The sequence below is a fragment of the Rhinolophus ferrumequinum genome, chromosome 11, assembly GCF_004115265.2.
Source record: "Rhinolophus ferrumequinum isolate MPI-CBG mRhiFer1 chromosome 11, mRhiFer1_v1.p, whole genome shotgun sequence".
Taxonomy (NCBI): Eukaryota; Metazoa; Chordata; class Mammalia; order Chiroptera; family Rhinolophidae; genus Rhinolophus; species Rhinolophus ferrumequinum.
The window spans coordinates 73,383,959-73,406,922 of record NC_046294.1 but is presented as its reverse complement, the minus strand read 5'-3'; the positions used below and the strand labels follow the sequence as shown (position 1 = coordinate 73,406,922).

Below are 22,964 nucleotides of genomic sequence, written 5' to 3'. Positions count from 1 at the left end.
TCCCCGCTGAGAAATTAACTTTGACTCAGCTAAGGTCATATCGACTGGAACTCAAAGGAAAGCACAGAATCCAGCTCGTCTGCGACTGCATTTGTCCACTTTTCACAGAGTGAAATCTTGATTAAGTAGAATCCGATCTTGGTTTTATTGCAAATTAAACACTTCCACTCCAGCCCACTCCCAAACTCTATCACCCAGGCATGAGCTATGTCTTGTGAGTCACCCCTGGAGAAGAACTGGTTTTCTACCTTCTCCCATTTCCTCCCGGCCACCTTGTTCTCTGCTTTTTTTTTTTTCTGGTCTAACGTTGAGGGTTAAGCCCTGGGTGGTAAGGAGAGTCCTGGCCCACTGTCAAACTGGGCATGCTCAGTGGCTGAGCGGGTTTGGGCCCGGCCTGGGAAGCGCGAGTGCTGCGGTGGCTGCTGAGTGAGCCCAAGCGCGCACAGCTCAGGGGCTGCAGCGGCTGGCGGAGGACGCCGCTGCTCCGCCGCGCGGCCCCGGGACGCTGCGCCGCCCGCCCCCTGCAGCCTGTGTTGCAGTTGTTGGCCACCGGAGGGGGCGAACAAACGTCAACCTGTTGTTTGTCCCGTCACCATTTATCAACTCTCAGCACCACAAGGAAGTGCGGCACCCACACGCGCTCCGAAAGTTCAGCATGCAGGAAGTTTGGGGAGAGCTCGGCGATTAACACAACGGGCCCGGGCAACTGCTGGGTGAGCGCAGGCGGCAAGAGCGCGGCGCGGCGTCGGTCCCGGGAGCTTCTCCCGGATTTTTCTTGGAGCGACGCAGTTCCTAGGTCGCTGATCCCAATGCACCGACTCATCCTCGTCTACACTCTAGTTTGCGCAAACTTTTGCAGCTATCGGGACACTTCTGCAGCCCCGCAGAGCGCACCCATCAAAGCTTTGCGCAACGCCAACCTCAGGCGAGATGGTAAGAGACTCAGATTTTTTTTTTTAATTAAAAAAAAAAAATCACTTTTTTGTTTTTGTTTTTGTTGCCGTCATTGTTCTTTCTTTCTCTCTCTCAAAATCTTTCATATAAACCCTGGTGAATGCATTGTGGTGGAGGGGGTGGAGGGGTTCGTGCCTGTCCCCAGTCTTGAGAGAGCCCCTGCTCCCGGAATGGGACGGAGGGCTGTGGGATGCGTGCTGATGGGGATCGACTGGGTCAGGTGACTCATCTCCCTGTACCCTAGGGAAGTCATTTTGGAGTCTTATAGTCACTGATACCAGGACTACAAAGTTGCCGAAAGTTGCAGACTGCGCCGCCCATCGGTCAAGCTCTTAACCTTTTGGACTTAAAACTCGGAGAGAGGGTGCCTTTATGATAGGTGAAGGGACGAAAGAGTTCCTTTCTCTGGGTGATTTATTTTCATTTTTTTCAATGGGGAAGGGAATGATGTGTTTCAGTCTTGTAGTCATATCTGGAACAGAATGACAACTTTTTAATATACTATTTATTTTGAGGAGATAGCAGTGGGCAGCATTCTGTCCTTTCTGACCCCAGAGAAACTTTTCCATTGGGGTAGCTCAAAAACTCAGTCTGGGAGAGCAGGGGTTTTGGGGTTTCCTCTATCACAGGGGTGCCGAGCTTCTGCTGTTAGTTTCTTTGCACAGAAGTTTTTCTAACTGTTTGCAAAAAGCAAAATGCTCTTTAAACAGCTATCCTAAGTAAGGTCCCAAGCAGGCTTGTTTATTTATTTTCCTTTACTCTGGAGGACACCTGGGTCATTGGATCCCAGAGACTTTAATTGAGTTTATTTACTTTCTGGGACTCCACCAAGATCTGAAGTTGATTTATTCATCAATTCTCAACTACAGCTGATGTTGCCAGTACTTTTGCAACTGTTTCTGCCATCTACCTGAACTGACCCCTAGGTCTTTATTTTTTCTTCATCAATATCTTTCTCTGCTTGCTTCAAGTTCCAAGACATCCCCTAAGGAGATCACCAAGCTATTCTTAATGGCTTCACTGTTTGAGCTGGCAACATGTGACTGTTTTCTGGTAAATTCATAGTAACCATCTTACTCCCTTATTAGTTTATCTCTTGGCATGTCCTTAATTTGGACTTCACTGAAAGGCTTTTGAACAAACAAACAAACAAAGAGCTTTATTATATTTTCTGATGACAAGTAGACTATGGGTTTCAGTGTGCTGAAGTCATCTGAAGTGGTGTAGGTGTGTGAGAGGGTACAGGAAAGCCATAGAGTCAAAGTCCTGGCCAGAAGACAACCCCCCCGCCCCATGTCTCAAGAGTTACTTTATCACAGTGTTTTCTCTAAAATATGCTCGCAGTGACTTTTTGATGACTATCCAACTTAAGCACAAAATTTTCTTATTAAACTTAAAAAAAAAAAAAAAGGTTTAAGTTGAAGACCAAACTTTCATAGTTTTGTTTTACTCGTTAATATTTCCATTGGGAACAGTCTTCTCCTAGCTGAGTTTTTGCCTTTGTTAATGTTTGCACTTTATATGCCCTTTCAGCTGCATAGAGGAAAATGCCATTTATAATTTGCATGACTTCATAGCCATAATTTTGTAATCCTTAGCCTCTCAGTATCAGTTACAAGAATTCAAGGACAGAATATTAAAAGTATGTAACCATTGCCAATTTACTCAAGGCTCCTACTAAAACCAAGTCATGCAGCTTATAATATTTTTTTTTTTGAAAAGAGTAATCTCATTCTATATTTTCATTGCTGAAACTCTGTATGTAAGTCTAGTCTACATGAGAAATGATTTGTTTCATCAAAATTTTAAAAACTACCCTGGATTTGTTTCTTCATAGTTTAGCTAAAGCTGTTTTGCAGTTCCTGTCACAGTACACACACACACACACACACACACACACACACACACACTCTCACTTTGATTAGTTCAGATTGTTCAATACTTTTCTCAATGTCAATCTCATCTATAAACAAGACTAGGAAAGAAGAAAAGTTACTGGGATTAAAATAAAATTGTTATATACAGAGTAAAAAACAATTAGCACTCATAATGTGTTATTATTAGTTTGGGGAATTTTCAAAATGCAGCTTATTCTTAAGTGTGAGAGAGCATGCATTCTCAAAGAGAGGCAGTATTGCCCCAAAAGGGAGAAATTGGTTCTTAGGAGGTGAAAAAAATCTTAGACGTTACAATGGTTTGTGGTCCTCCAAAGGGCCGGTACATATAAACAAATGAAGAGTGGTGTTAATAATTCATAGGAAGGGGACATGATTAGGAAAAAAAAGTCTTAAGTGCGGATTGGCAATAATGAAAAAAGGTTGAGAAACATTGCCACAGGGTTTTGGTGAGGGAGTGAAAATAAAGAGAATTTGAAGAAGTCTAGACATTGTCTGGAAAATCTTAATGGCAACAGTTAAGCCGACAAGAAAAAATAACTTACTAAATTAAACCCCTGTTCTGATTCCAGACATTTTCAGCTTGCTCTCCCAAGTTCCCTAATGGCTCATTAAAGAAGACAATATTCTTGCTTTTTTGTCAGATTAAAATAGGGTAGAAGCTTGGGAAGAGCATGGACATGGAATATAATAAGGGGAAAGATAGAAGATTCAAGTTTCCAAATGTTAATTTCGGGCTGTAGGAGGTCTGGCCCTCAGATTCCAAATGGTAAGAAATCAAAACAAAAAATTAGACATGACCCTTGAATAGAGGTTTTAGAAATCATTACCTGATGATGGAGGTATCTTTATACTTGAGTGCCGTCGATTTCTCTCTGCTGACCCTGTTAGTTGCTGCTATTATCTAATACTGGGGTTAGGAAAGGAACAAAGAAACAGGCATCCTGTCCTGGGCACGAGGTGTGTTGGATCCTGTCCAGCCTGATACAAAAACAAACAAACAAACAAAAATTTGTTTTTAGTCTACCTATCCTTAATAGCTGCAGATCACTGGAGTAGCTAAGAAGTGATACAGAAATAAAGTGATAGAGCTGGTACATAATAGTCTTCTACCCAGTGTAACAGGTTGGTCTGAGGCTGTCTCCTGGTCCTCCAGAGCTCTTCATTACATTATACAGTTCACCCCTGAAGACATAGGGTTTAGGGTTGTCAATCCTGTCAGTCAAAAATCTGCATATAATTTTTGGCTCCCCCAAAATTTAACGTAATAGCCTACTCTTGACTGGAAACATTACCAATAACATAATTAATATATACTTTTGTATGTTATATACAGTATTCTTACAATAAACTAGAACAAAGAAAATGTTATTAAAAGGGATATCTGTAGAGCCTTTCCCAGCCCCTGCAGAGTGGCTGAAGGGACGCAGTGAAGGAGTAGTTGAATTTGGTCTCTGTATCTAAGAGGAAACTGGGTTCTACAGCTAAGAAGGATTATTGAATATTTATACTTCCTTAGATTATATTTACTATTTTTTCTCAGACTGGTTTAGTTTTGATATTCCTTCTGGATCCACCTCTTGGCACAGAGAAAAATCTTCATTTGGCAATAGCACCCACATATTCTTACATAGGGCCTATGCATGTGATGCTTTTGTTATATTAACTGGCCACAATTGGTATGCAGTCAACAGTAAGCTCAGAGTATGGATCAAGAAGTATAAGATAGCAATTAACTGACAGGATTCCTTATTTTTAAATCAAACTAGATAGAACTTCCTGTTTAGGGAGTTAAGAATACAGAATCACTCTTCATTTTTTTGACCTATTATTGCTTTCAGAAAGTACAAGTGTTTGTGGTAAGTTATTCTGAATTTAGTTCTGTTGCATTGTTTAATATGCCAGTACTTGAGTCATCTATGATCATTATCTAGTGATAGGCCTGCAATTTTAATAATTGTGGTTTTAGATTTTTAAGCCATCAAGCTTGTTTCTTAAATCATGTGGGTTTCGATTATCCTCATTGATGACAGCACATTGACTTTGGTGTCAAGATCAGAGCTTAAAGGGAAGGAGACCAAACAGGGAACAATACAAACAAAGTAAAGTGTCTGAAAGCTAGGAATCAGATTAGTGTCTAAACGTTACGTTCTGTGTTTACATTTCTGTTCAACTCTAAGGGTATTAAAGCCTCATAATCTTAGAGCATAGTAAAGATTACATATCTTGAAAGAAACATCGCTTTGACTTTCCACCATAGGTTATATTTTTTTATGGAGGTTCTTTTAAAGAGGCTGTTTTAGCCAGGTGCGCATACACTATGTAATGGAAGGTGCTAGTGGATTGTTACAGTAATGACCACGTGGTGTTCATTGAATGACAGTAATTTTTGTCTTACAGCAAATGAAAGCAAACCTTTATTGTTTCAGAACAGGAGGGTCAAACAATGGAGCGATGTCCCCAAGAGTTTCTGAGTTACTGATCTCTAATGACCAGCCATAAGCATGTTGTCACACGGGACTCCTGAGCATAAGTCGTCTCAGAGAATGCCATCATTCTAAGAGTCTGGAAGGATATGCATATTTACATAACTGTCCTTGGGAGTTAAGTCATAATACAAATCATGTTCCTTCTGGAACTTACTCTTAAACTTTCTCAGCTGAAATGATCTGATTAGCATAAAAAGGCACTTCCTGAACATCTTAATAAAATTCTTCTTTGTATTAAATTAGGAACAACTTTTAAGCAAACCAGGTGGAGGATGTTTCTAACTCCCCTATGCCATGTCATTTCAGTAATGCATTGGTCTTCACAAAGGATCAAGATGGCTTTAGGGTGGCGATGAGCTCCTGTTTGCGCTTCCTGACCTCCTTTAAGGTTATTTCTTTCCGGGGCATTCTTTACTTGATCTAGACTGTCTTCTAAAGATGAAAGGACAGATGGTTCTTTATCCTGAACTCTGCTGCTGACCCCTGCTGTAACTGTGATTCATTCATTTAACTTTTATTGCATCTCTACTCTCTGCCAGTTTCTGTGCTAGATGCTCGGTTATCAAACACATTATGAATGCAACGTACGTGGGTCGTGCCTTCTGAGAGCCTATAGTCCAGTGGACAATACTGAAAAATAAGTACTCGGTTGCAGTGTATTGTAGTTGTCTTTCAGATGCATTCTGGAGAGTCCCAAGATTCTCCAGAAGGAACTCAGAAGGCAGCACAGGCGCACCAGGAAGATTAAACGGGTGTAGTTTCAGTTCTCCACCCCCTTCTTCAACAGAACAATTCCACGTAGCTCCACATTTCTGTTTCACATATTTGAATGTATCATAAGAGTTTTATTTGAAAATAAAATATGTTCCTCAGTTTAAAAGCCGTGAAAGCACTGTGATAAGTGCTTTAGTAGAGGAAATGCACAGGGAGACGGGAATTCACAAAAGTACTTAATGTAGATTTTGGGGATTTGGGCAGGCTTTCTGGTGGAAGTGATGTCTAAACTGGGGAATAAAAGGTGAGTAGGAGTTCAGAAATTGGTGCAGTGAGGAAGGAGGGGGAAGTTTCCTAGTGCGGAGAACAGCACTTGCCAAGATTTGGAGATGAGAATACATAGTTAAGGACGTGTCCATCAGTGAAAGTCCTGGGAAATAATGTTAAGGGAGTGTGGCATTTATGCTGAGGGCAGTGGGAAGCTATTGAAATATGTAATTTAGAAAAATATATGGCCTGGTCTGTGTTTGAATACTAAATGCTAGTGTTTCTGAGAAGTCAGCCAGGCCAGTGCTGTGATCAAGATCAGTCTTTGTATAACTCCAAAGCCTGTGGGACACGGGCACAGAATTATTTCGTATTTAATACGATAGTGGAGGGCATGCCTGACTTTCCTAGTCCCAAATCTCTACCTATTAGGTACCCAGTGTCTCAGGACTTCACTGAAATCTCCTCACCTTAGATACGTCTCTGCAGCTCAACACACCAGATATCAGGAGTTAACTGTATCTGAAGTCTCATTGGGTAATGTAAATCATGAAAGTAACTGTCATGCGGGGGACCCTGCTCGCTGGGCCATGTGTAGTGCAAGGGATCCTGCCGACTTCGCCATGTGTCATGCGGGACGTCCGGCGGGGTCTGTGGGGTCTCTGCTCCCGCTCCCCACACAAGAACGCAGGACATGGTGAGGCCAAAAAGGAACACCCACGGAGCCATAGGTAGGGGAGTCACACCACTATACTCTCGCTGGCGGCTGGGTTGGAGACACAGGAACCAGGAGCAACACAATTCTCAACCCTCACTGCGCCGCTTGCAGACTCAGCCACCATCTTCTTGCTAGCTCCCCCCTTTTTTCTGCTAGCCTAGCCACGGCAGTTATATTCATGGCTAATGGCTCACTGGTTACAGCTGACGGCCAACTAGCCACAGCTGCTGGCCATTTGATCACAGTTGATGGCCATTTACTACCTGAGCCAGCACCTTTCTATGTGAGGCCGAGAGCCTGGAAACTGCTTTTTGGGGCTCTGTCCCCACAGTAACCTGTCTAGTACTGGACAATATTTTAAATTATTTCAAACTTCTACATTTCAGAATTAATGCAATTTAAAAGGGAACATTTGTACATTAACTCTTATGAGAAGGACAGTTTAGACAAAAAAGCTACAGAGGGATAAATATAATAGCAAAAAGGAAAGAATGCAAGACAAATGCTGTAGCAAAAATGTTCTGCCTCCCCAAACAGTATTTCAGGGTCAAATGTAAGCCAAATAAAGGAATAAGCCCACGAGGCACTAAAGTGCACAAGTGCACAGACAGGGAGAAGTATTTTCTTCCGAGGATTTTTTTTTCATAACAGGGATAAAGCAAACCTTGTTTTTTACAAGCATTGATATAATAATTTATCTTTTCTTTGCTCTTCATCTTACTATGCAGACCTCTATATATTAGCTTTAATACTGATAGATTAACACAGTGTTTTCTTATGATTTGTGCCTTGTGCAGGTTAATGGTTTTTGTATAACTGGGAAAAAGGCATATGAGTTGTCTTTCATTACTAGGAGTGATCTTTTCTCAGATTTTAGATTTTTTTTACTTAAGCACTTTTTTGTAGAGTGGTCATGAAGACATAGTTTGGGATGCAGTGCTTTGCCTATAAAAGTGAGCTGAACACGATTTGAAACCTTATCTATTAGGATTCTTGATTTTGGGCATTTGAAATCCAGCAGGCCTTCTTTGGATTGAAGGAGCTCAGTGACAATTGCTGAGTGTGACTCCTGAGCCTGGGATGAATGTGCTGTGTTTTAAACAAGTCATTGAGACCCAATTGTGAGAAGGTGCTGACAAGTTTTACATTTCACTAAAACATTTAGTAAGCAATCTAGCAATAGCCTACTTTTATAGAATTTAGCTATTCTGGAACCTCAGCTATGTAAAGTGCAACTAAATGAACTAATAAATATGTAACAAATTCACTTAAAAGCCAAAATCAGTACCACAAAGTGTGTAAATGAGTTCATAAAGTCCATGTGGTAGACATTAAAAGGCCATTTGCCTTTCCTTCCCATGCAGTTTCAGCCCGCTTGCTTATTTGGTTTCCGTATCCACAGCAGAAAAGGAGCATGCTGTTAGACCAGAGAACAGGACTGGTTCCAGTTATCACACTATTAGCATTGAGAAGTGACAGCTAGTAGTTTTGCTGCCTCCTTTTATATTTTCAGGCTTTGAAAAGCATTCATAAGACAAGCAAGCGCAGCTGGCTTAGGCTTCTTATTCAATACAGTGAAAACAGTTCCCATCTGCAATGAACTGAATGTTTGTGTCCCCCCCTCCCAAATTCATACATTAAAATCCATAATCCCCAATGTGTCGATATTAGGAAGTGGAGCCTTTGCGAATCGATTAGGTCATGAGGTTAGAGTCCTCATGGATGGGATTAGTGCCCTTGTAAAAGAGACACCAGAGGATACAGCGAAAAGACACTGAATATACCGGCGTCTTGATCTTGGATCCTAGAACTGTAAAAAGTGCATTTCTGATGTTTACAAGCCATTCGATCTACGGTATTGTGTCATAGCAACCCCAAAGCACTGAGACACAACCTGTCTCCCTATGTCACCAGGCAATTCTTATATTACAACTCAGCGAAGTTGTTGATTTTTTAAATGATGTCCTTGAGTCATAAAGGAAGTTTAGATTATATGTTTGATAGGTTTACCAGGACTATAAACTGGAAGTGGTATTAGCTTAAGTATATATGGATTTGAACCAGAAAATTTACAATGCTCATTTTGACAACCTTGTGAAAAAGAATAATTGTAGCCTGGATGATAATAAACTGTTATTATCATTCTTTTAGTGGCAACTAATAGATTTGTCTTAGTCAAGAGGGAGGTGAGCAGGGATTTCTATCAGTATTTTGGATTAGACACTATGGGGTTTAGAATTCTTAATAACTTGAATGAAGACACAGGCACATCTACCAAATTTGCATATCTCAGCTGGAAAGAATAGTAAAGAGGTTGGATTAGATGCCAAGGTTGGCTGCCTTTTTCTGTAAAGGGCCAAATAGAAAATATTCTAAGCTTTTCCGGCCATAAGGGCTCTGTTGCAAATATTAAACTCTGCCATTGTAGCATGAAAGCAGCCATAGAAATTACGTAAATGAATGGGCATGGCTCTGTTCTAATAAAACATTATTTACAAAAATAGGCATTGGGCCTGCAGACTGTAGTTTGCCGATTGCTGTATTAGAATATCCACGTTCTCTTAAGTTAAAATGATGGGCTGATCCTACCAAAATTAAATTCAACATGGACAAATGCAAACTCTAGCTCTTTGGCTAGAAAATAAAAGCAACTATATAATTATAAAATGGAACAAGTTGCATTAATATCAGCTTATGTAATGATAGATTAGATAGATGGATGATAGATGATAGATAGAGAGATAGATAGTCTATGTCTATATCTGTCTTTATTTGGTAACTGGTTTAGTTGAACACAGTTTATTACTTCAGCAAATGATGTAGTTGATAAAAAAACAACGACACCAACAGTGCAAACCTAGTATTATCATTAATAACGGTGTCAGGATCAGAGAGTCAGCAATGCTCTTATACGTCAGTTGTGTATGTGGGTGGTGTGCTCTTGATTTCTCTCCTATACACGATTCCACCTCTTTCTTACTCCCTCAACCCCATGACCTAAACCCACAGAGTGTACTGCTCTCCTGTCCTTCAACTTTCCTCTCTGATTGGCTTCATCCTCTCCCCCAACACATGTGTTCACATTTCTTTGCATCCTCTCACAACGTATACAAGGAATTTTACTGTTTCTCTTCATTTTGTCACCATGCAAACTTCTTCAGTCTCACGATGGCTCACTGTCTCCACTTCCTCTCTCTTTTACCCGTTGCAAGTTAAAGTCCTCCGCACTGCTCCACTGAACTGTTCTGGGTGAGGCCACTATGATTTACCGCCGTCTCTGTGATTGGCAGGTCTTTCCTTGAAATATTCTCTTCCCTTGCCTTGGCACTGCCCCTCCTTTGCCTTAACTACTCCTAAATGACATGTTTGAGTGGTGATAGAAATAAAGCCAGAACCAACCGAGTACTCTTTTTAGGTTCTTTGGAGAAGCAAGATTAGAGACGGCCTTAAAAAGTATATTTTATGTTTTGTTCTCTTCCTGTAATCATTATGAATACTGAAAGAATCAGGAAAGATCTTAGAATATAAGGGGTATCTTGTGAATATAAAAAGAAAGAGCATTCAAAGAAAAATAATGTCATATTATAACCTACCAAGTTCTCCAACATTTTTGGAGTATATATATATATATACTGGATATATATAAATATATATAAATATATCCATATAGAAACTTATAATATTTAAAATAATAGAAAGATATGCATAACTATAGAAATGTAACATTGAACACACACACAGATTTCTTTTTCCTTATGTCAAGTTCTCTTTTATTTATTTTTGTCCCTCCTTGGCTGGGTCTTTATCTTCCTGTCTGCCCTATAAATACTAATATGTTTTCTAAGTCTCTGGCCTTAGCCTTATCTTCTCTCTTTCTCATTGACAGTATCTGGAGGATCTTAGTTTTTTCCAAAGGGTCAATTGCTATGTATGTGCCAATGTCCTATAAATCTGGGTTTACTGCCTCTGCCTCTTTACTGAGCTCTCCACCTGTTTTTTTACTTCACTAATTGAGGTCTCCCCACTGTTATTTAAAGTCAACTCTTCAATTCAGTAGACCACTGAGTAAAATAGTTATTTTTAAAAAAAATATTAGGGTATTCATCCAATGTGGAATTCTTAAACAGTATGCATCATTTTGTTGTCATTGTTCTTCCAGACACATCCTAATTGTTTTTGATTGAACCATTGAGTGGAGGTACTGACCAGGTTTCAGGAATTGCACCACCCTGTGTAGCCTTTCCTAACTCCCAATGCTCCCCATTTAGAACTGACTACTCCTTTATTTTTCCCACATTGCCCTCATAAAGCCTCTAACGATGCACATTTATCTATCTGACATCTGCGGATGTGAGCATACTCTCTGTATTTATACAGGTGAGCTTCCTCATTGTCCATTTCATTGCCTGGCGCAAAAGAGAAGCTCGATGAGGTTTGAAGAATCAGTGTCTTCTTTTTTTTTTTTTTTTTTTTTTTTAATTTATTTTTAATTTATTGGGGTGACAATTGTCAGCAAAATTACATAGATTTCAGGTGTGCAATTCTGTATCACATCATCCATAAATCACATTGTGTGTTCACCACCCATAGTCAGCTCCCCTTCCATCTCCATACATTTGATCCCCCTCACCCTCATCCCCCACCCCCCAACCCCCTTACCCTCTGGTAACCACCAAATTACGTTCCCCAGATTAATTTTCAGTGTCTTCTTTTTATGACTGATCATTGGGCCACATGAACCCTCTCAGACTGCAAATGAATGGGACAAAGGATATTTAAACTCTCGATCTAGGGTGACTGTTTGGTTTCTGTTAATTGTCTAGGTGGCTATTTATCTGATTGAATGGGATAAGGTACAGAAGAGGGAGAACACATAAGGGAAGATCTTGGAAATAGAAAATTAATTTGTGACACTTTAAGCTTTAGGAACTTGTGCAGTATGCATGTGGATAAAATCTAGAGGCAGAGAGGTAAGAGAGAAGAACTGATGTACATCAAATATGAGGTTTGACAATTAAGTTCACAAACTCATCCTAGAAAAAGTGCTACATACCTCATTGCTGAATATCATTATGGTCACCTTCAAAATACTCCCCTTGGGAAGCTATGCACTGATGCCAGTGCCTAGTCCACCCTTCAAGGCAATTTTGGAACTCTTTTTCTGGAATGGCCATCAGAGCTGTAGTCGTTATTACCCTTGATGTCCTGAATGTCATCAAAATGCCTTCCTTTTAATATTTCCTTTATCTTCAATTAAAGAAAGAAGTCATTGGAGGCCAGATCAGGTGAGTAGGGAGAATGTTCCAATACAGGTATTTATTTACCTGCTAAAAACTCCCTCATAGACAGTGCTGTGTGAGCTGGTACATTGTCATGACGCAAGAGCCATGAATTGTTGGTGAAAAGTTCAGGTCATCTAACTTTTTCATACAACCTTTTCAGCACTTCCAAATAGTAAACTTGGTGAACTGTTTGTCCACTTGATACAAATTTTTAATGAATAATCTCTCTTATATCAAAAAGTGTTAGCAATCTTGTTGCAACAAATTTGCAATAATTGTCAGACCTCGTAGTTTCTGCTAGGTATGTAGACTGCTGCCTTAGGCACAAGCATGACATTTTGGGGTTAATTTTGGACTAATATCAATGAAATGTGGATAATTTTCAACTGTCTTCCTTCCCCTCTCAACAAAAGCTCTACACATACTCTGACTAAAACGGATCCTTTTTGGTATACCTTTCCTTTCCAGTATTAGTATTTGAGTACTTTTATGTAAAGTTTCTGCTACTTAATAAAAGTTCAAAATAAAGAAGTAAAAATAAATTAAGAGTCAGGAAACAAATCTTAAGGTTGCATCTGGATAATTAATTATAAAAAGCTAAGTAAAGATTAATGCATCTCCATTGTGTTTAAATATTTATTTATATACAGAGAACATGTTCACACTCTATGTTGTTTTACTGAGGATTAAATGAGAGATATGCTATTGAATGGAACAAAAAAGTATACATTTCCTATTAAAACAAAAAGTCCACTGATGAAGTTGCTAAACATGGAATTACAAGATATTTACATAGTTGTTAATTTTAAAGCAAGAGAACGGAGTGAGAGCTATTCGGAATTTAGTTTAAGTTTAGTGTATGGGGAGATTATTTAAATACCCCTGGAAGAGCCAGTGTAGCTTTATATTGTTTTGATTCAGTTCTTCAGTTTACTAAAGTTCAGTGTACTTTTCACCAAACTCAACTGCAATAAACATAAACACTACTCATTCTTTCAACAAATATTTATTGAGTACTGACTATATGCAAAGCTCTGTATGAAGCACAGAGGCAGAAACAGTTAAGCCTAAGGCACAGTCTCTACTCTGTTAAAGCTTATACTTTGGCTGAAAGGATAGTATATATTTATATACATATGTACATATATGTGTGTGTATATATATATATATATATATATATATGAATAAGCGTAGGACAGGTGACATCATTTGAGTGCTGCCATTATGTTACCTAGTTGTTGGTTTTTTTTTTTTTGAAGACTGTTCTATTGACCAAATTATAACCATGAAACATCTAGCCTAATATTTAGTTTAGAAAAAAATGATATCGGTTAAGCTGTTGGTGAACACAATATTATTTGAAGATTAAAAGACAAATCTCTTATTAGTTATTACTCTTATTATTATATTAATTAAATTTAATTAATATCAGTTAAGCTGTTGGTGAACACAATATTATTTGAAGATTAAAAGACAAATCTCTTATTAGTTATTACTCTTATTATTATATTAATTAAATTTGAGCAGAAAAGTAACTTTTAATTGTGCAACTGTAAGTTATACTTTCTTGATTTTCTCTTTTGCGTGTTCAGATATTAGGCTAAATATTCCTGAACCATAAAGGCAAATATGGGCTCACTTACCAACTCAATATGACTTAACTTCTTAATATGAGATATGCAATATGATAATTTGATCACTGGATGGCAGTAGAAAAAAGACAGCTTTATGCACTTTGTTTTACTCCCTCTCTTGGTCGGGAATGTAAATTAAATTAGGGCAATTTTATATTTTACAAATATATTGAAAAAACTTAAGGACAATGGTAATCTGTCATTAATATACAACTGTTCTGGTCTATATGATCTCAGTAAATTTTAGATATAATTAAAATGTGTCAAAAATTTACATAACTGTTTTATTGCTTTGTACCCTTTATACATATAGGTTGTGTGCATGTGTAAAATTCATGAAAATCCAATTTAGAAACATTGGTTAGTTGAAAATCATTTTCTGAACAACAGTTGCATGTGCATAGCCGCTGGCTGACAAATTTCCTTTGAGCACACGGCCAGCTAGTTGGCCCCTCCAGACTTGCAGAAAGAGACTCCTCATTACTTGCCACATGAATGGGTTTATCAAATATAAGTTACTTGTGGGGACAAAGCATTATTCAGATATCAGAAATGAGAAGTCATCCTCTTAGAATGCTGCAGTTTCTGAGATTTTCAGGAGACATGGGGCAGAGTGGTGAGCATGAGAAAGTGTAGGAACATGAAACCTTCAGTCACTACCAAGATGTGAATGAGTGGGCATTAGCTAGATAATTGCTGCATTAAAAAATTGGGTTGTGCACATCCAGCTTTAATAAAAATTGCAAAGTGATACACAGAAATGACCATTTTTAGTGAATGCTTTAGTGCAGATTGAAAGTCTGTGCATTGGGGTCTGTCTTAGGTCGAGCAATGGTGCTTCAAGAGTTTATGTTCTAAATCTGGCACCTCTAAATGCTACCTTATATGGTAAAGACTTTGCAAGAGTGATTTAGCTAAGGATCTTGAGATGGAGAGATTGTCTTGAATTATCTGGATGGCACTGATACAATCACAGGTGTTGTTATAGGAGAGAGACCAAGGGAGATTTGACACAGGCACAAGAAGAGAGGGCAATGTGACCACAGGGGCAGAGGTTTGAGTGATGTGGCCACAAGCCAGGGAATGCCAGCAGCCACCATAAACTGTAAGAAGAAGCAAGGCACAGATTCTCCTCCAGAGCATGACCCTGCCAACACCTTGATTTTGGTTCATTGAGTTGATTTCAGACTTCTGGCCTCCAGAACTGTGTAAGAGGATAGATGTGCGTTTTTTTAAGCTAGTAAGTTTGTGACAATTTGTTACAGCACGGACAGAAAACTAATAAAGCGTCTTTGATATGAAAGATAGAACTGCCTATTTTATTGAGCCCAATTTTCTAACCATTTATAAAAGTTTCTTGGCTAGGAAATCTATATTGACAGTTTAACGGTGCATTTAGCTCTCTGTCTTTGAGAATTTTCCAATCAGACAAGCCTTACTTTTGCCCTAGTTCCATATCAGAATATTTAGAAAATGCTGGCTCCAAATCTTATCTATTTTTCAGATAAGATTAAGTCCTGACATGATGAAAAAGGCAATGATACTATTTCATTATATTTTCATTGATTCTTAAAAATTCCCCTTAACCCAAAAATGTCGTGTATGCATTTGTTGGCACATACATTTATTCATTTTTTTTATTCCACAAACTTTTATTATAAGTGCACTATGTTTCTATGCTACATAGGTTCTGGGGCAAACTGTTTGTAGTGATGTGCTAATTACTTTGTTAATTGAGCATGTGATGATTGTGCGATAGTAGCTAACATCCACAGAGTACTTATTAGTGTAGAGAGTATGCTGATGTAACATGATATATGAGTGCGATAATGATATTATATATTAGCTGATGGAACATAGAAGAGAGATATCTGGATGAGATATTTGCAAATATTCGGATTTTTGGAAATTTGGAGTTTAGGACAGAATCAGATAATTACAATTGAATTTCTGAGTCCAGTCCCCTTAGCTGAAATTGGATCCAACTCTTGCCACTCCCGGCTGTCATTGTCCAAGAGAGATATAATGCAAGCCAATGTTATTTAAAAATGTTTAGTAGCCATATAAAAAAGTAAAATGAATAGCATAAAATTAATTTTAATGATATATTTTATTTAACCCAATCTGTATCTAAATATTTCAATGTTTAAGAAATATTTTAAAAATTGAGATTCCTTTTTATATTTTTTATCATATTGAGTCTTCAAAATATGATACGCATTTTATACTTACAACACATCCTATTTCTAACTAGACACATTTCAAATACTCAGTAGCTATATGTGGCTAGTCATTATCGATTTAGACAGCACAATATCTTAAAATCATTTATTTAGACTAGTACAAGTTATCATTGGTCTTTTTCCAACACACACACACACAAAATATGTCATTTATGAAAGCTATTTTTCTAGCTCTTTGCTGCAATGTGTTGAAATTGACTAAGTCACTTTTTAGTGGGATTAATATTACCCAGCATTGTGTAAGTTTTATGTGGTTTATATTTTGTTTTCTTATTACATCAACATTGATACAGTTGATGTATCTGGTTACTGTCATGTATTCCCTTTTAAAAAAAATAATTACAATCATCTAATAAACTTGCAGTCAACCAGGCTACTGAATTTATATACCAGGTGCAAAATTTCTGATATTTGAGAAGCTCCTTATGAAAACAGCAGCTGGTACTTCATTTCTCTGCCATGGATGGGAAAAAGCTGTGTTTAACCAGCTTTGGTTTTTCTTTTCATTTACAGCTTAATTTGACTTTGATAATGATAACATTCTCTCTTATCACTGTACTATTTTTTAAAATTACTCTTTCTGGCTGATCAGTAAAATATTTGTGAAAAACAAAATCTTGCCTTGTATTTAGGGGGTCTAACTTATGATATATTTGATACAGATTTTCATTAAATAACCTGTATCTCCTTGAATATAGAGGCCTTAGACAGCGTAATTTTGGATCATGCATTTTTAGGAAACTTAAATGTTATGAAAACTGTCGTTCTGCATTTTAATATCTCATATCTACCACTTACTCTGTGCCCTGAGTTGATGATAAATAAAAATTACTACAGAAATATAAATCATTTCTACTTTTGCTAAGTGACATATTTCTACCAAAACTTTGGTTGAGTTTTATTGGCATGGCCTTTTTGTTTGCTTCGAATTTGGGCAAGCCAAAGCATTCTGTTAAGTAAAATAGCTTACTTGTAAGGGTGTCCTATTTCTCCTTAACTGACTTTGGAAACATCTCATTGCATTATGTTCCTGCGAGCAGCTCATATGTAGTGATGCCCTGTAAAACTTTCATTGCTCTAAAATGTATTTCTTCTTTTAGTAAAGGGCTCAATCTTCATTGCCCATTTTGATGTATCATCCCAGGAAGGACCTCAGCACAGTGTACCTAGTTTTCAAAACAAACACCCAAGATTAGAAAAGCTTGTTCTAAGGAAAGAACTGCTTCATAAGCTCAGAATCTCTTCAACAACTCTGTATGTGTCAGGAAACAGCATGATTCCATTGTTGTTGAAAACCTTTATCCATAAGGCACTTCTCGTTTTCTATGAAGAAGTGGTTTTAAAAACAATTAACTTTTAGTATGTCCTGTGCACCATCCTCACATCTCTCTACCTGACATTATGTCATTCATTTTTATTTGTGTATGTTCTGTCTTCTCCCAAGAATCTAAGCTCCGTTAGGAAAGGGACTATGTCTCTTTTATTTCCTGTTGTATCTCTGGCTCCTGGAATAGTAGTACCTGGTATATAGTAGGTGCTCAGTAAATGTTTGCTGAATGACTGAATGCAAATCAGCTGAGTGCAACTCAGTGAAGCTCAAAGTTGTAGCCAGAGTGTCTGTGGGTAGCAGAGATGGACTGGCTTTGAAGCACTGAAGAGCTTTAGCTTCAGGTTACCGCCCTGCCAAGGCCGTACTATTACCTAATTTTAGATTTATAATTTGGTATTCTTTTTCTTAAAAAGAGTATTCTAAATTTTATAAGCATCAGACCCCACATAATCTGGATCATTCCCTAGTATTAAGGTATATATCTTGTCATTTGAGATTTGCTCTGAAGATATGTGAAAATATCCTGTAACAGATGAACAAATTAATGCAGCAGGAGATCTCTTACCCTAAGAGCTGGATTAACTACACAGTCTAGTCTTAATTTAAAACATCCTGGCTGATTGATGCCATCAGTGATTGCAATGCTCTTGTTTTACTTCCTTTGTATGCATTTCCTCTTCCACCATTGAGATATATATATTCCAAGGATCTGTTGTAGTTGGTTCCCAAACATATGTCTTCCTGTTGTGTGTGTTAATTGTAATTACTTGATTCAATTAAGTATTCTGTGACACAAGAAAATATGACTGTAAAAAAAAAAAAAGTTTTGTTTCCAAAATATTTAACTGAACACTTTCTCCAAACTTTAATAGTGAGTTGTAAAAAACTTGTTAAGTTAGGTATAAGTGAGACAACTGAACTAGTCTCCAAAGAGTGAAAATAAAATAAAATCTAAAAAGCATGCAGGGCTCCATGTGTAAATGGCTTCCTGTGTGTCTTATAATTTTTTCTCTACTTTCAAGACAGAGAAATTGGAAATTATGGATAAATTATGGACATGGCTTCTGAGGAAAAGAGTACAAAGAATTTTATTAGTGTGAGACATACTCAAAGATAAATGAAGATCTTTGTACTTCGTCAGAACTTGGTCACAGGAATGCACAATTATACTTTAAGTTAAAATCAAATGTAGAACTCCCCATTTTAATAGGCACTTTAGATTGACCAATCCAGTATTGTTTTAACTATGTTGGGCAAGAGGATTTCCAATGTGTGTATAGAAAAAAATAATGTCTTAAAGAGATGCATGTATTGTATAATAGAGTTTCTAATTTATACCAACAGAGGTTAATGAAATTCATTAACATGAGAAGAAAATCTAGCCTGATGAAAGGCTGTGTGGAACAGTGATTAAGGGTAACAAGACCTCAGCTGAAGTCCCTACCACTCGCTGGCTATGTATTCTTGGGAAATGACTCAACCTCAGAGATTAAAAGCAAAAAAACAAAACAAAAACACCTACATCATCATGTGAATGAGAAGATTAAATTGTTACTGTATGTAAAGCTGTTAGCCCAGTGTTGGGAAACAGCACCTCGTACACGATAAGGTATGTAGATGCTTCTGCATTAAGTTGTTTATCGGGGATTTTTTTTTTTTCATGTGTCATAATTTTTTCAGCATATGCCTTAAATGATAAAAGTTGCACCTAACTACAAGTGGTAGTAACAACTATGTCTATAGTATGTTTATATGATGACTTCGTAGACACATTACGTTTTAGCACGGGAAGGCATTTTTGAGGTAACGTAGGCCGTCTTCTTGCTGTGTGGTGATGACAACATGGCACAGAGCCATGCAGTTACTTGCTTAAAGTCACACAGTGGATCATGACAGGATCGAGATTCAAATATAGGTTTTCAGACTGCTCATCTGTTGCTCTTTCCATAGTATCACCGATGCTTCCTGTCTCTTGTTAGAAATGACAATTGCCAATGTCAGAAAAGAAGATGGTTTCAGCAACACTTGATTGGGTTTATCATCAATATATCTAATTTTCTCTCAAAAGTTGTGTTGGCTTTGGATTTTTTTATGGTAAATATAATGACTATATATATATATATATATATATGTATATTAGCAGTTTGAACTAAAAAGTAGGGATACGAATTGAGAATTTGTGGCTCTTCCTTTTGTGTTTTTTATTTTTATTTTTATTTTATTTATAATCTTAACCTTCAGTGTTCAGCTTACTGGAATATATTCAAGCCAAAGTTGTAGATCAAGCCAGTTTGCAGCCTATTTAGGAGAGGCTTGACTTTTTAGCAATCTGTTTTTTTGTATATAAAAACATGAATCTAAATAAAGTTGGAAGTCAGGATGAAACCTATTTCTGAGTTGCCAGTCAAAGCTTTCTTTAAAGTCTAAAAGCAATATGTATGCAAATACAAACTAGTCTCAAGAAAAAGGACCGAATCTTAAGCTGCCTGAAATAATCTTAATGGGATTTTAAAAGTAGACAACTCAGTTTTATAATGTGACCAAAGGAAAAAAAAAATGCAAATTCTTTACTAGCTTTTAAGCAGTGCTTTGGGAGTGAGTGTTGCTTGATTCGTCAGTCGTCTACTGAATATCTATGTGCTAGGCACTTGAGCTGCAGGAGATATGGTAGTAAGAGAGACAGGATTCTCTACTGTTTGGTGGGGAGACTCTTGAGGCCAGTACATTATATGCACCAGAGTAATGGCTGTATTGATGTGAGCTGAACAGGTGGAGGGAGCACTGAGGAGGGGCCTCCATCCCCGAACCAGGCCGGGGTGGTTCCCCAAGACCTTGTCCCCAAAGAGCTTTGAGTTGCCATAAAATGTAAATGCTCCTGTGACTATGCATATATATAAATTATCGTTGAAATTCGTTTTCATTCAGCTTCAGCTTCAGCTGTACACTGCAGTGGTCAGGCATCTACACCGTCCATGAAGTGGTCTTGCTAATAAGAAAGTGTCCATCGGATACCCTACAGAGTTTTTATAAATGTCTGACTATTACATTGTTCTGTACACCTGAAACTAATAAAAAATAAAATTCTTAAAACCAAAAAAAAGTCAGCGATGACTACAAGGATAGAAATAGCTAGGTTAAACCCAACTTTAGTCAATCAGCTGCCAGGTTTTGTATTTTCATGGAGGCCAAAACCAAATAAGAATCCGAGAAGGACAAGGTGTCTTCAACAATTCTACCAGCATTGGCTCACGAACCCTTTCTAATTCATGTTTGCTCCCCTCCAGCATGTTCAGAAATGTGTGTGCTAGACATAGATATTGGTTTTAGTATAAATCTTAACGATCTAATGAATGATTTTCTAAAACAGCCCCACCAAACAATTCCTGATCTGGAGCTATTCTTTATACCTAAGAGGAAGTTACAGCCTCCTATTTAAAAAAAAAATGCTTATAAAAATACAGCAGAACTTTTAAAACAGCATCTTTAGTAGAGAAAATTTGCATCACTTTCCTTACAGAATATTAATGATAATCAAATTCTGTTCTTGAAATAAGCACTATAAGGAAAACCTCTAGCTCTCCCTAAAATTGAAGCTATCGTCGTTCAGGGAGCTGTGAGAGCAGCGTTATCCCAGTACCAGGGAGGAAGCCCGAAGCACATTGCTTTCAGAGAATAGCTCTCTTTCTTGAAGCATCCCTGTAGGAAGGATTTTCTGGCCTCACTTAGGATACCCTGATAGCAGGTTTGAAACTGTAACGGGCATGCAGTGTACCAAGGCCAATGTTATTGCTCCTTGATGCATCAGGATGTTGAATCCCACAGAAGGCATTGGCCATACGAGGGTGACATAAGCACAGTCTGCATTTTCTAGAGGAATTTAAAGAAGTTTTAATCACTTTCTGGAACCCCCTCCCTTGCTCTAGTCACAAAGAAGTTTTAGGGCCTTAGGTTTTTCTAAAGTATGATCAATGACATCTCAAACTCATTTAACTACATCGAGAACTTGGACATTGATGATAAGAGAACTCACAGAAGACTTGAATACTCATTGATTTATTTGACAAGTGTTTACTGAGCATCTGTTGTTAGTAAGGCACTGTGCGAGGTAGATAAGATGGAGATTTAAAAAACCAATTAAATCATCTGTGCGGAGATAGATTATGTGTATAGAGATATATTATGTGTATCTTCACACACACACACCTACACCCAGATGCATGATAATATTTTACATATATATGTATAGGCACACACACATACACATTTATATGTTCAGATGTATATGTTACACATCTTATAAATATGCTCATATAAGATATAAATACATGTTGTATCATTAATGTGGTAGTGTTAATAAATATGGTAAATGTTAAAGCTAGATGCTGGAACAATTTTAACTAGGGAGAATCACCAAACCCAGAGAGTCAGGAATCTTTTTATGGAACTGAAAATGGCATTTGAACTAGACTATAAAGATGTTATATTAGTTTCCTAGGGCTGCTGTATCGTAGCCTTGGTGGTTTAAAACAATAGAACTTTATTCTGTCACAGTTCTGGAGGTCACAAGTCCAAAATCAAGATGTCTTCAGGGCGACACACCCTACAGAGGCTCTAGGGGAGAATCTGTGCTACCCCTTCTCTGGGCTGTTGGCTTTGGCTGCATCACTCCCCTCTCTGTCTCCAAGGTCACATTGCTGTCCCCTTCTCTGTGTGTCCACTATCCCTTGGCTCTCTTTTATAAAGACACTTGAGATCAAATGTTGGACTCACATGGGTAATCCAGGATACGCTTCTCTTCTGAAGACTCTAAACTTCATCACCTAAGTTTTGCTACCTAAGGTACTATTCACAAATTTCAGTGTAGACATATCTTTTTTTTTTTTTTTTGGTCGGGGGGGGCACCATTCAACCCACTGCAAATGAGAACCTTTTTAAAAGCTTAATTTGGGGAGAGCATTGCAGGTTGAGAAACTAGACTATGGAGAGATGCAGAGGTATCTCTTGTCTAGGAAACAAGGAGGAACATCAGGGAGCAGTAGTATGCTGAGGAGAGGAGAGAGAGAGAAGCCAGCAAGGGTCAGGTGGGGCCAGGCCATGGAGGCCCTTCGCTTCTCAGCAGCCATTTTCAAATGACTTGGAGAATGAGTGAGAACCACATAGGAAGCAATTGACATAGTCCAAGTGAGACATCACCAAAGCCTCCGTACAGCTTAGCCCTGAGAGTAGAAAGAAAGGGAGAGATTTCAGCCGTCAAATCAATAAACAGAGATTGGAATCGGTTGGGTTTAGAGTCCACTGAACAACATTCCAACTGCCTGGATGACTGGGAAAGGGTTAGGACAGTCACACCAATAAGGAAATTAGAAGATAGAAATGATGATTGGGTTTGGATGTTCAGCTGCCAGTATGAGGTGCACAGGGTGGTGTGGTTAGATGGA

General features: G+C 38.0%; 1 protein-coding gene across 2 annotated transcripts in view; it reads left to right on the top strand.

Annotated features, from left to right (window-relative positions):
- Positions 1 to 388: 388 nt before the first annotated feature.
- Positions 389 to 22,964, top strand: part of PDGFD (platelet derived growth factor D) — a 243,077-nt gene continuing 220,501 nt past the window's right edge. For both annotated transcript variants that reach the window (XM_033121540.1, XM_033121539.1), the window contains exon 1: positions 389 to 933. In XM_033121540.1, the coding sequence (XP_032977431.1) occupies positions 810 to 933 (124 nt within the window). In that variant the 5' untranslated portion in view covers positions 389 to 809. The remainder of the gene's footprint in view (positions 934 to 22,964) is intronic.